Below are 14,563 nucleotides of genomic sequence, written 5' to 3' on the forward strand. Positions count from 1 at the left end.
AGTTGGAAAGGGGGCGTAAGACTGCTTTGAGCAGGTTTGACACCGACCCCAGACTCTGGAGCCTCTCTGGTTGGAAGAACTTCCATAAACCTCAACCTTGGTAACCCTCCACGGTAGGATGTAAACGTTATAATATTCAGAGATTTAAAATACTTAGCTTTGATAGTAGCCATAACAGAATCTCTCATGTCTTGGTTCATCTAAACTGAGGTGAAGAAGACATCTTATTTTCCTCTGTATGACCATTCTAAACGTCTAAGAATCCATTTTAAACTTCAGTATAATTTTAATTATCTCAAGCCCAATCTCATTCAAACAGTAAGGAAACAGCTAGAATGGGAAAACATTAATTTAAAGCTAGACTTGTTTCCAGCACTGTAAATTTCCCTCATGTCTCTAGTAACATGGAGGAGGAATTGCATGTATTATTATTATTATTATATACTCTGTAATGTCATGACTAATATTTTTAAAGCAATGGGAATAATTTTTTTTTTTTTTCCTGATTAACTGGTATTACTGTGACACTGAGCAAGGACTAAATTTAGATCTGTGGGAATTACATTAGCTGTGGTCTAGCGTAAACCATTAACTACACGGGGACTTTGTGGGGTTTTTGTTTCCACTGCTCTGATCTAATTTTGACTCCATACTGCATCCCGTTCCTGCAGGATCCTCGACTACGTCACAGTGCCCCCACACACCAGAAAGTCGAATGGGTCATCCCTGACAGGGGATTAAGTGGCCTAAATCCAAGGGCCACTTGTAAGGGAGGAACAAGCCCAAATACATAGTGCTCAGGCTTTATTAAATTATTAGTATATTTAACCCAACTACTGAAGTAACTAGCAACTTCACAACACTAATGCAATAAAACACGTTGCTAATTGTATTATATCAATATTTTACAGAAATCTGGACAGCCAAGAGAAAAATATGGATAAACAAACACATTAAGCAATTTCAAATGAACGTAAATATTACTGGTTTTAACCCAATATTTAATTCCGAGTACATCTTTATTACTCTTTTACCAAAGTAGTAATAACTTATTGTCAGTGCTTTATATCACTTTTTTCATCCTACTGGGTAAACCATGTTTCTTCCTTAAAAAAAGAAGTGTAAAGTAATACTAGCGTGAAAACTGTGACCTAACTTAATCCGTGCTTCTTAAAAATAATGAAGCTTGTAGGCTGCATTTTTTTTTACACAAAAATGATATTTCAGAATCAGCGATACTTATATTCTTGTTAAAATAAGAAACACTTCTTCCTTTTCTTTCACATTGAAATTCCACTTGAACAAATGTGTGCAATGCATAAGTACATAAAATAAAATAAAATGCAAAAAACCCCATTCTTCCAAATCTTCTGTAAAAGAAAATAAAGTATATAGCATTAAATTGCAAAATTCTCATTCTTGCACCCTCCTAAATACATTTGACATATGTAAGCACAAACCTGGCAGAATATATTTCCAAAGGGGAGAGAATACATGCTCATATATTATCTAGGAAAAAAATGCATTGAAATTCCTCTGTGATGAATAGACTTTTTTCCTTTTTTTTTTTTTTTTTTTTCTCCTCAGGGTGACCTCTACCTTCAGAATATGATGGTTTTATTATGATTAATAAATTTCATTTCCACAGAGGAAAGGAACAGTGTCAGCTTAAACTTAAAGCAAGTGGGTTTCTTTTTAAATGCTAATTTTTAAACACGCCCTTGCATGACACCAAATTTAGAAGCTCAGAAGGTTAGCAGAATAGATTCTGATTTCCATGCTGAAAATAGTATGAAGGATTTAAACTATATTGTCACACTGAAAATCAGTAAGCTAGTTCAGTCACACAGTCATTGGTTCACTTATTATCACTATTATGCCAGCATGATTATTTCTTATTAAAATTAGTAGCATGTAAATGCTTTGTGATAATTTACACTGGAAATAATCATTCTAGGTAAGCAATTTACTAAAATTTAGAACATGCATCTGACAAAATATTTTGAACAATTTGGCAATGTGATTATCTTTCTCTTTTACAGAACGTTAAACCAATGTATCAAAACCAATGTGTGGACTCACAAATCCTCGTCTAAGAACACATCTGATGAACAATTTTGATGCATGACTAATTAGAACAAGGTAAATTCCACTATCTAGAGTATATCTGGAACAACTATTCAGGACGTTACAAGAAAAAAAAATGAAGTTTGCTAGCATTTTGTTGCCACACTGGCACTGGTTCTTAAGTAGCTGGGTTAACAACTAACAACTTACTAGGAAATAACTGCGAAAAAAAATCAGTGTAGCCATGCTAACATCTGTAAATGTAAAAAAAACCTGTAAACTATCCACCAAAACCTCAGTATATGGTATATTACTTACGCTGTGTCACAATTTCTTCAAGCATTTTCAGTACAGCGTTTAAAACTGCTAGAATACTACCTAAAAGGACAACTGGTTGTCCACTGCACGAATACGAAAAAGAGAATTAAAAATGCAAATTGGGGGTGAGATTTAGTAGGGCCTTTTAATTGAATCTCTATCTTTAAATCATCAGTCGTACGTATTAGTGAAATCTCTAAAAACAGGGAAAGTATGTGCCTCTCTAATTGTAATTAGCGTTTTAGGGGTTTGAGTTTTTTGTTACTATGGCGGTATTTCCCCACACATCTAGGACAGACAGTGGAGCTGTGATGCTGGAGACACTTGGAGGCTCCTTAATAATATACATAGTATAGGATTTAAGAACAGCGTTAATGAAGAAAAATTCATGTTATCATGAACCAAGTTAACGCAATATCCTCAAGTGATTTGAGAACTATAGGAGGACAATTTAAAACACTTTTTTTTTAAATTTTTTTTTTAGGAATTTGATGCACATGTTTTTCCAGTTGTTACCATTTCCGTCCATTTTTTTAAAGTCCACGTATTACTAGAATATATATAAAAAAAATAATTTGATGAATCTGTTTAAGAATTATAAAAAGAGAAGTTAAAAATCTGGTACTACCCTCAGCGAAATCTTAACTCTGATCTAATGCCCCATTGTTTGCCACATCACTGGAAAGCTCATAGTTTTAACTTTTATAGAATGTTATCCATTCTTTACTATCTTCGATTATAAATGAACAATCAGGTAATACAATCCCTTCTTCTTCAGACCTATATGTGCTGAAGCTTTAACCAGAATAACTTTAACTGACAAAAATTGTTGTACTGACAATTATTACTAAATTTCACCGAAAGGCAACTGAAGGGGTGAGCCTCGGCTAAGGACGAGAAGGTACAGCGCCTGCTCCTTCACCCAGGAAAGGGGCACGAGTTCAGAATGTGCCTCTTGCTGTTGGCAAATGGCACAGAAATTGCAATCCACATCTCTAGCAGATCTTAATGCAGAATTGCAATAAAAATTTTGACAAAGATGTGAAGATTTTAGTGTCTAACATCTTGCTTTTTCTGTTGGTCACGTACCTACGATAATACCAAGGTGGATGACACGAGCAGCAGAGTTCCTTTGTATGCACACCAGTTACACACCACACTGCTGAACAGTATTTTACCCTCAGTTGGTCAACACTGTGCAGCAGTGGTAATGCTTTAACTTAAAATTCTTTACTACACACGGAATCACAGAGTCGTCTAGGTTGGAAAAGACCTTGAAGATCATCCAGTCCAACCATTAACCTAACACTGACAGTTCCAAAGTGGGACGGTGTCTGCCTATGGTGTTCAAAGCATAAGCAACCAATCATTTTATTTAATTTTGAATATTAACACCAAGCAATTTAGCCATTTCACTCACCTGACTAAGCAACGAGTCTCTCTATGTATCTCAGAAGGCAATGAGGAAAGATATCTATCCTATTTTTTTTTTACTAAGACCAAGGAAAAGGATTGAAATCTGCTGATAAGAAGTTTCCGGTCCTTTTCCTTGATTGTCAAGGTTAAGAATGCTAAAATTCTCTATGCAATGTTTTAAATGCACAATATCAAAATCTAAGTTCATTCTACAAGGGAGGATCAGAAAGTACTTTGTTGCGCATCATCTTCCTCTTCCACGACTGATAATGCTTTGTGATGTGGAGCAGAGGAAGAACTGGGAAGATGTAGTGGAGACAGCACAACGCTGTAAAATGTAAAATTTTAAATGTAAAATTCTGAGGTATACTGTATATCTTGGAAGCCATGAGGGATTTCCTATCAGTAGAGAATTAACATTCCCAGGTTTTCAGAGATAAAGAAACTTGACCAGTCTACCATAGGGATAGGGCGATAATAGAAGATTTCCATGAAGGGATCTTCATAAATACATCATTGATTAAATATTAAAAGCAGTCTTTACTTTTTCCTGCAGGTTGGAGTAAGAAGAAACTTGAGAAGCCTCTTGAGAATTTTCTATAGGCACAGACAAATTTCAAATTCTTGACTGTTTACTTATTTATGTCACATCTGAATTTGGCCCACTAATTTTCTTGCTAATCGATGGACATGTTTTGCAGAAATTTTGGCCATTGCTGCTGAGACCTGATTTTAATTTTTATTTCTTTATGCCAAACTGTTAGCTTTTTATGAAGTCTCTTCGATGAAGTTTCTTCATCCATCCAAAGTTGAGCTGCCACCTCATTAAACAGTTAAATAAATATGGTTGCTATTGGTTATTTTGCAGAAATATAGAAGCGCAACAAATAGTAGCACGGGTGCATTTCCCCCTGAGCTGATGCTGATTAACTGCTGTGGAACAATCCCAGGGACAGATGTCAGTGTAAAAGCTTTCTCTCAAGTTTCAGTCCTGCTGTCTGGAATTACACCAGTGTGGGGATTTCACCTGATGCCTAGTTAAAAATCTAACCTACACCACCTTTCTGTACAATCTCTATCCAAGACATTTAGACTTTACATAAACTTCATTAAAAAAAGCCACTGGGGAAACAGGTTTGCCATCTGGTGACACCTAAACCCACAAGTATTACAGTGAAAAGCAATTCGATCTGTAATGCATTTCCTATTACTATTGCTGTTATATTTTGGGGCAATAAACCTTAAATACATTCTTATCTAGTTCAATAATAAATATACTGGGTACTTTATTTATTCATTTTAAAGCAGTCTTTCGTGCTTGTGCGTAGTATGCGGTCGTATTATTTTTTGTTTACTATTTTAAATGTAATATGAACACCTCAAGATATTAAAACCGAATCCTTGATTATTTAATGCACCTGTATGTAACCACACATACATGCACACACACAAACCACCTCCCACATGTGCTATTTTCAGTCTAGCAGAGAAAATAATTCTGGTTGCTTCGTTAAAAAAAAAAAAAAAAACAAACAACAAAAAACAGTACAGAAGATGCACACATGCTCGTACGCACTTGTTGAGGGCAAACACAGATTATTCACTATTTCTGTTATCAAAGGAGCTTCACATTGCAAATCCTCCATTTACAAATCACAGAACCTCAGCTTTACTTAATCTTGTCATGTTGTCACATTTGACTAGCCATGCGAACTGACCTAGAACTGTAAGCACCGGGAAGGCAAGCTGTCAACGAGATAATGACAAAGATGCCAAAAAGGGCTGCCAGAGTTTTCACTGAGTGAGAAAAAGGAATTAATCAAACTTCATGGAAAAAAGAACAGAGGATAATCAAAGTATTTACTGATTTTTATCAACTGATCCAATAGCTGAACATCTTTGATGTTCACAACTACCAAGAGCAGCAAAAGCTGTAACAAACGGAATTCCGTATCCATATAAGCAACTATTTACAGCAGCAGTAAATGCAAGTTTAAACTGCCAACATAAAGGACGCTTGACTTTATAGAAGAAGTTTAATACTGTGCATTAGTACAACATTTCCTAGTCTTACCAGAGCAAATACTTCAGTATCTGCTATTTTTCAGAGGGAAAAGCAGTACAGCCTTAAATAAATACTAGCACAAAGACCTCACAGATGCTCCTTCATCTTCATTTTTTATTTTATCTGATTAGTGGCAGGGCGTAACATAATAATAAAAGCATCTCCTAGAAAATGGTTATTTTCCCAGTCAAATTGCTTCATGAAATGAAGTCAAACCCATAGGCAGCAAAACTAAAAAGGAAGAACAACTGAACATATGTCTTTACACCCTAATTCAAAAAGGCTGAAACTGCACTTTTTTTTCCAAAGCGGTTTGGATTACATGTACTTCTTGGAAATTCCTTTGAAAGAGTAAAATCTGATTAATATCTCTTACCATACACCTGAATAAGTCAATGAGATTTATGCAAGCATGTATGGTAAAGTTTTGACCAGCTATGATTATTTATGTAGCAGAGGAACGCCACAACAGGCACCTTCAGCATTCTAAGAACTCTGTCAAATATTAATTTGCTTTTACATAAATATCTCCCTCTTTATTATTGTTTAATTAATTAAATTTGTGGTACTGGCAGGTTGAAAGTATACAGCAGAATGGCAATGACTTGAGCAATTGCATCGGTTCAGAATTGCCAATGTTCAGTTCAAACTATTTCAACAGTAGAAACTCCAACGTTTGCTTCTTTAAGCTTCCTGCTTCTATGAAACACTTTTCCCAGAGTTATAAAAGTAAACCTTTCAGAATGTTTAATCTGTTTTGGAGACTGTATCTTTCTCCAAAAGAAGGTCAATAACTTCATCTAGGACTGCCAGCTTCTAAAGCTTTATAATGCATTTCTTTTGCACACACACACACAAACACACACAATCCCGCTCCTGGGGATGATTCTGCTCGGATATGTAAATAAATACAGTCACAACCGGACAGATGTTATATCCACTTCCACCATACTTCATCCAAAATTCAGGTTTATATATATACTTGCCTCTCTTTGTTGTTTCAAAATCATAAACTGCATATATACTTGGGAGAAAAATAATACCACACATGCAGCTGCACTGTTTGTTTGGGTTTTTTTGGTTTTTTTTTTTTTTTTTTTGTTTTTGTTTTTTTTTTTTTTTTTGTAAATGGAAGTTAAATAACAGGAAAGAAAAGAAAAGAAAAGAAAAGAAAGAAAGAAAGAAAGAAAGAAAGAAAGAAAGAAAGAAAGAAAGAAAGAAAGAAAGAAAGAAAGAAAGAAAGAAAGAAAGAAAGAAAGAAAGAAAGAAGAGAGAAAGAGAGGAGAGAAAGAGAGAGAGAAAGAAAAAGAGAGAAAGAGAGAGAAAGAGAGAGAGAGAAAGAGAGAGAGAGAAAGAGAGAAAGAGAGAAAGAGAGAAAGAGAGAAAGAGAGAAAGAGAGAAAGAGAGAAAGAGAGAAAGAGAGAGAAAGAGAGAGAAAGAGAAAGAGAGAAAGAGAGAGAGAGAGAAAGAAAGAGAGCGAAAGAGAAAGAGAGAAAGAGAGAGAGAGAGAAAGAAAGAGAGCGAAAGAGAAAGAGAGAAAGAGAGAGAAAGAGCGAAAGAGAGAGAAAGAGAGAAAGAGAGAGAAAGAAAGAGAGAAAGAGAAAGAAAGAGAGAGAGAAAGAGAGAAAGAGAAAGAAAGAAAGAAAGAAAGAAAGAAAGAAAGAAAGAAAGAAAGAAAGAAAGAAAGAAAGAAAGAAAGAAAAGATAAGATCAAATAATGTCCCTGCCCCATATTTACACAAAAATCATTAAATATAATATGCAGGTACATCCTAGAATACACTTGAAAAAATAGACTACAAACTATTTTTTTCTTTACAAACTGAATTTTGATCTTACAAAACCTAAAAGAAAAAAAAAAAAAAAAAAGACATTGAGCACTGATTTGAAAAGTTCATTAAAAATGCGAAATAATCGAAATGAACAATGTTCTGTAACCAACGTGTAAAGAAGCTATGGGTTTATTCTGGGTCTCAATCTGATTTATTAGGAGCCTGATAGGGCAAGATGCCCATTGCCCCCCCCCCCCCCCCCCCCCCCCCCCTCAGGCAGGAACCTCAGGATTAATCCTCCCCTAATGTTCCCGTTGTCAGAGATTTGCGAGAGCAAAGTCTTTAGAGATCCTCGTTTAAAATTTCATCATCAAACTGATAGGAGGTTTCAGTCAGTTTCCCTACCTCTATTCTAGTTCAGGTCTGTGTGCAAACTCTTTAATCATGCCTGCCAGAGAAGATCTAGCCCAGAAGCACAGAACTTCTCTTCTGAAGAGTAATTATTTTTAGCCTCAGAATGCACTGGATGAAGCCAAGAGTGAAATATTTTTAAATTTCCCATGGAAGGATCCCTCTGTCGGATATCGAATAGGTTTTCTTTATATAATGTGCACGCAGGAACAGTTAGACATATACAAATACACACGTGCATATGGACACACCATCCTCTCATTAACGCATTTATTTATTCAAGATTACTTCATTCCCAAATCAAAAAAAAAGATATCACGTGGCTGAGGGCTAAGGCTCCTCTGACAGGAATGATAAAGCATTAGAAAGAGAAGAGTGAATATTACCAGCAGAATCACCCAAGACCTCCCATTTCCATTTGATGATAAAGTTCCAATCAAAAAGTTTACTTGTTATATTCGTGTTATTTGAAACCTACAAACACACACATTTCTTTACAAGGAAACAATACAAACATACATATACTCACATTTCAAACATTGAGCATATTACCAGTATCTTCACTTCGTATCAATTTTACGAACACAGTTGAAATACTGTAATTGACTTTAGAAGCACTAAAAGAAACTCTATAAAATTGTACTGTAGGTGTTTTGCATGCACCTGAAAACCACAGGAAGGTTAGTTTCGTTTCTAGACGTTGATGTATCTCTCTATATATACTCCACGTATCGAAACATCAAACATAAGATAATAAATTAGTTGAAAGTCAATTTACAGATTTGAAAGACCAAATGCAACTTTGGCAACTTGTACCACAGGAATACGGGCCAGAAAATGATGTTTTTATATAGCCAAAAGTCCTTTAAATTCTACGATTAAAATCTGGGTATACAAGAGGCAGAAGATACAGGCTTTCTCCTTCACAGCATGTTACAAAAAAAGGCATCTACAGTCACCTATGATAGATATGTTTAGCATATGGTCAAAAACATACCTAACAAAAATACCTTATGTTGAATCATTTCAACAGAGGTAATCAACTGGTAAACTGAAAAGTTTTAATAAATTTTCACAGAGATCCATTTCCTTATGTGTAAAGTTCGTTGAAATTACTGATAAATAACAGTGCTACATTTTTGACTGGAGTTCCAAAGTAGCGATATATGGAATACTTAAATTGTGCCTGAATTGAAGAGGAAAAAAAAAAAATATGTCTTTGTTAGAGAAATAATTATTGCTTACAATAATTGAAGAGGAAAAAAAAAAAAAAAAAAGCCTTTGTTAGAACAAATAATTATTGTTCACTCTGCAAAACAGGAAATTGTTTTCAGGACAAGAAAAACATTAAAGACCTGATTATCAAGATTTCCAAGTTAAAAAAATTGATAAAATAATGATATTTATTCTTACTTAGCAAGGCCTAGATTTATAAACCGGTAGCTTCCCTACTACAGCTCATTCTAATCCAGAGCTGAGCGGGAAACACAAGTGAAATAATGAAAGTCAAAATCCAAGTCCAGTGAGATCAAGAAAGAATAAAATGTTGACTTCTCAAAATGTCTTTTCTTAATGATTTAGAACTTTGAAAAATCAGGTTTTACTATAGAAGAACTTTTCAGATTACCACCAAAAATGCTACAGGTAGCATAAAGATTATGACAATTTTAGCATATTTTGGCTTTAGCTACGATCTTTTTTTCTCATAAATAAAAAACGGTTGTTTCTATGTCGGCCACTATAGCAGAAACAGAAAATTTATCACCTTCTATTTATTTCTGCTGATGTAAAACACTATAAATAAACACTTCTTAATACCAACATTTCGTGTCACGCTGTATACCCTTTCATCCTTCAATACAAGCAGCTTCTATGAACTCAGTAGATTTTTTTTTTTTTTTTTTTTGCATAACATTATTGGCAGAATATGTCCCAGCACTGTTAACTATTTATTTCGGCTTTTGATTTCTTACGTAGTGACATAACACCATCCTTACCTGAATTAAGACTATGATTGTTCAAACTCTATTGCTTAAAAGAGAGAAAAATCCCTTGACATATTCAATATATTTATAAAATTACCATTACCTTTTAAAAACATTGTTCATTCTTCGGTACCCATGGCTTACAACATGATAGTATATAGGCAAAGCAGCTAAGACTTTTTACTTACTAGAGAGCGATCCTCTGAAGACACAGACCCTCTCTCCCACTATCTCATCCATAGGATAGACTTTGTGAGTGCTTTAGGGTCTGCAGTACCCTTGTGGGCAATATTTGCCCCCAAAGAGTTGAAAAGAAAATTGTTAAATCTATAGCACTTACAATGTCCTACACACATCTAAACCTTTACTCTTCCCATTAGTTCTGTTGGTTTTGCCTTTTTGAAAGTCACAATCTTCATTGTACTGCACAGTAAATTTTTATTAGTAGTTTTAACATATCCTTACTTACTAGGCCATATGATATTTAAACTGGAAATAAAACCCCCAAGCCAGCAAAATAACCTAATGTCTTTTATATGGCAGAGCCTATAGGCTGACGCTATAAATTAATTAAACTATTTCAAAGATTTATGCTACGGACTTTCCTATGCTTTCTCTTACGATTAAATGCAGCATGTGAAAAAGGATATTGAGACCTGGATGGATGCATCAAGAAGTATCAATGATTGTTACCTGCAGAGGTGTTACAAGAAATTTCATCTGCTGCAACGAAGACGAATTGATTTCTGCAAGAGAAGATAAAATTCACAATACTGCTTGCTGACTGGGAAATGTGCTAGCTGCCAATTGACTTGATGTTTACAGATGGGGTAGGGTAAGGGTGCTTAATTTTAATGAATGTAGCAAGAAAAAGTGTTGACGTATTTCAGTACTATAGAGTTTATAAGGATCATGAGGTAGACATGCTGGGATCTTTTAAATGAAATAATGGTGACATTTGGATATGGACTATGTACAAACTCTTGCATTGGAAGCTTCATGTTTAGTGTTACAGATATGTCAATATATTTATGAAGTCTAATAAAAATAAAACAATATTTATATTGATATAGATATTAAAGGGCACTTCTGCAAGCTATGTAAAAAGCGGTTTTTTGGGAAAAAAAAAAAAAGAATTGCAATTTACTTCGTGCATCTGAAAGGAGGATATTGAAAGTAAAATATTTTGGGGTTTTTTTTATAGGTCTAATATGATTGCAATCAGAAAGTTAATTTTCTGCTATGTATTAAAAAAATGACATAGTATATTCTCATATACTGTCATCCAAATACATACAAAAGTCTTTTCTTAGGAGAATAAACTAGAGATATGAGTAATTTAATAGAAACCTTCTCTTGCAAAATTCTTTTTTTTTAAACCAGGTAACATAAAAAGAGAAACGCTAAATACACTAATATTTCAGACTGCAGAAAACTTCATTACGGTACAAATCCTGCTTTGTCCTTTCTGAAGTCAAAGCAAACGGGATTTGGCTTAATGAAAACCATGTTTAAGGATTAACATCAGGTGATTCCTTTATAGGCATATACACAGCTTCCTTGAATTATTTGTGTGTTGTGCAGGATTAATAAAGAACCTGGGTGAAGTTTTAACACTTGGGTGCTGTTTTACCCCAAATTGCGTCTTGCTCCTCCAGCCTGCACCGCCAGGCATGGTGAAAAACTGAGGTTTTCCGTTTTGCACAGCTTTAATGCAAGAGTCTACCAACTAGAAGCTAGAAGGAGCTAGTTGTAGGTCGTACTAAGGACTACGTGGAAAACTTCGTTCTGCAGGATGATGAAAGCTCTGACAAGCATTAAGTATTCTGAAGATCCTGTTGAAAACTATTCAGCTCAGGAGCAAATATCTCTTAGTGGTAACAGAACCTTGAAGAATTAAGCCCTAAGAGAACAAAATCTATTACTTCGCCTCCAATGTATTAGAGAGATTTTAAACTGTCGCTTTATAGATCTGTGAACCTTGTTACTTAGAAGTTCACATTTTTTGGGAAAAAAAAAAAAAAACCAAACCCAAACCAAAACACAAAACAGGGAATCTTTAATGTACCCTATAGGGACGGGTTTGATTAAGATCAGAAGTCATAACTGATCACTGCCTCTAACCCATCTCGGAGATACTAACACCTGCCTTTTAGTATGAAGGAACTTAGTGATCATACTGTATGTTCTTTCATTTTCAACTGGAGGTACAGAGTGGTGGTTTTGCTCTTTATTTTGTCATCTGCAGCAATTTCACAAGCTAATGGATCTACCTTGCATGTAATGCTAAAGAGATGAATTTAAAAAAAAAAAAAAAAAAAAGGAGGATAAATTTAACATTACAAATACAGAGTCATTCTGTATTTCACAGGTAGTATAATTTGTCACTGTATTTACTGCTGTCACCTCTTGTGATAATTATATAGAAAGAAACGGCCTATGTTTGCTTAAAAGGGACTCAACCAGCAGCACTGCAGATTTACCAGCTACTGTTTTACAGAAAATACTTTGGATTCATCTCTATATAAAGTTATTAAACTGCCCTCTCATTGAAATGAAAATGATTATTTCTCCTTAAAAACTGCCGCTGAAGTGGCTAGCTGAGAAACTCCTTTATCTCCATTCAGAATAGTTGTTGTTATGCAACAACGGGCCACAGATACTCTTGTCTTCAGATGCCAAAGTACAGAACTATCTGTATGTTGGTTTAGTTACTCACAGAAAGTCCCCAGAACACTAACTGCTATTCTAGAATGACAGATGTTGTCGAAACTGTTCTGAAATCTTACTTTTTATTATCAATCCTTTACTGATTACTGGTAGAAAATTAATTTTTTAAAAGAAATTAACCCAAAGCAAAACCTATTTAAAAAAACCCATCTACCCTAAACCTTCCTTGTTATACTGCTTCGATTTACATAGGAAGACATTATATTCCCTGGATTTTGCTTTTGTAAAATTCACTTCACTACTCCCTAAATTAATTTTAAAAGCAAGGAGAAAGTTACGTATTGGTCAGCATAGCAACTGTGAGAATGAAAGGTAAGTAGGTGCTGGAGTTCAATGTGCCAGTTCAATTTTTTTGTAACTAATTAGGTGTTATTTGTAACGATTACAAGAAATGGTTTAGTACTTTGGTGGCTTTAGTATTTTTATAGTGGCAGGTTTTTATTTTGTTAAATTCTGTACTATTGTTTACCCGGACCTAGATGGAGAACCGCTAATCAGAGGTGTAACTACAGACATCTATCACACCTGATGTCCAAAGCAAGTATTACTCCTCAGTGTGGACAACCCAACAGTTTGCAAAAGGAGTCCTTCTCATATTCTATCTGTCTTAAACTACATGAAAAGCAGACGTGGAAAAGAGCAGCTAACCTAACTCAGTCCTTTGCAAACACAGGTCTGTTCCCTTTAAAGACCATTTCTACGCACTAACTGTATTGATTCTACAAGGCTTAAAAAACTCACAAGTAAGGGATGGTGAAAAGTCATGACGCATTTTAGGTGGTTTTAATGTTCTTCATCACTGCTACACTGCTTACTGATTCAAAAAGGTCCAAGAAATGTAAGTGGACCCAACTTCATTATACAAGAAGCCCTGCTCAATTATTAAGACACAAAATTGCTTCCGTAATTTAATTTGTGTATTAACAGTGAAAGCCTAGAACAAAATTTTTACTGCTCATTGTTTTATACTTCAGATGAAAAGAACACGCATTTAAAAATCAGAGAACTTTTTTTTTTTTTTTTCCCTTTAAATAAAAATTTTAGAAGTTGTTACTGACTGTAAGGGAGATAAACAGAAAAACAAGAGTAATACGATAAATACATTGATCCGAAGGTACGGTTGGAGATATTCAACTTGGCAGATTTTCACACACCCTGGGCTAAGTGCATTCCTTTTAAGCGCTGGAGTGGCACCCTTTGGCAGCTTGAGCTCTCTGATGGAAACCCAGACAGTGCAGGTCATGAAAATGTACTTCTGGGATTCCAAATGGCTGTGTTCCATCTGAGCAGCTATTTCCCAAGGGCAAACACTTCTGCATACTAATACGTTTCTCGAGCCTATATATCAATTTCTTATTTCTTCTAGTAAATTGAAAACTACCACAGATTTTTACCGGTATGGTAATAAGGATATTTTTAAAGTTGGAAAAAAAATTACGTATAAACATTTGATGTATTCAGAGAGAAACAGAAGGGGAGGACAACAAACGGAATTTTAAGCCATTTAGATGCTCTTTCTTACTTTGGGGTAGTTACTGTGGCTGCATTACTCCAATTTTCAGAAGGTTCAACTACGTTCTAATTTCCTCTGCTACGTCCCCTACGGGCCCTTTGGCAGACTCCTGACAAATACATTCCTTGAAGGCCCCAGATCTGACATAAACCTCACTATCAGTTTTAGCACCTGCTATCGCTACCCAGCAGGTCTTTTGCATATCCAACACATTAGGTGCTTGCTTTCTTCTTGATGCTGTTATTTGGTGAAAACAAGCCCTACTATAGCACAAAACTGGATTTAG

The 14,563-nt window shown here is 35.0% G+C and overlaps 1 protein-coding gene across 37 annotated transcripts in view; it reads right to left on the reverse strand.

Annotated features, from left to right (window-relative positions):
• RBFOX1 (RNA binding fox-1 homolog 1) overlaps positions 1 to 14,563 on the reverse strand; it is a 957,841-nt gene that overhangs the window by 6,210 nt on the left and 937,068 nt on the right. For 10 of the 37 annotated variants that reach the window (XM_074918969.1, XM_074918965.1, XM_074918957.1 and 7 more), the window contains one exon: positions 10,728 to 10,780. The exons of the other annotated variants lie outside the window; for them this stretch is intronic. In XM_074918969.1, the coding sequence (XP_074775070.1) occupies positions 10,728 to 10,780 (53 nt within the window). The remainder of the gene's footprint in view (positions 1 to 10,727; positions 10,781 to 14,563) is intronic. 37 annotated transcript variants of the gene reach the window in all.

This window comes from Athene noctua, chromosome 15, assembly GCF_965140245.1.
Source record: "Athene noctua chromosome 15, bAthNoc1.hap1.1, whole genome shotgun sequence".
Classification (NCBI taxonomy): domain Eukaryota; kingdom Metazoa; phylum Chordata; class Aves; order Strigiformes; family Strigidae; genus Athene; species Athene noctua.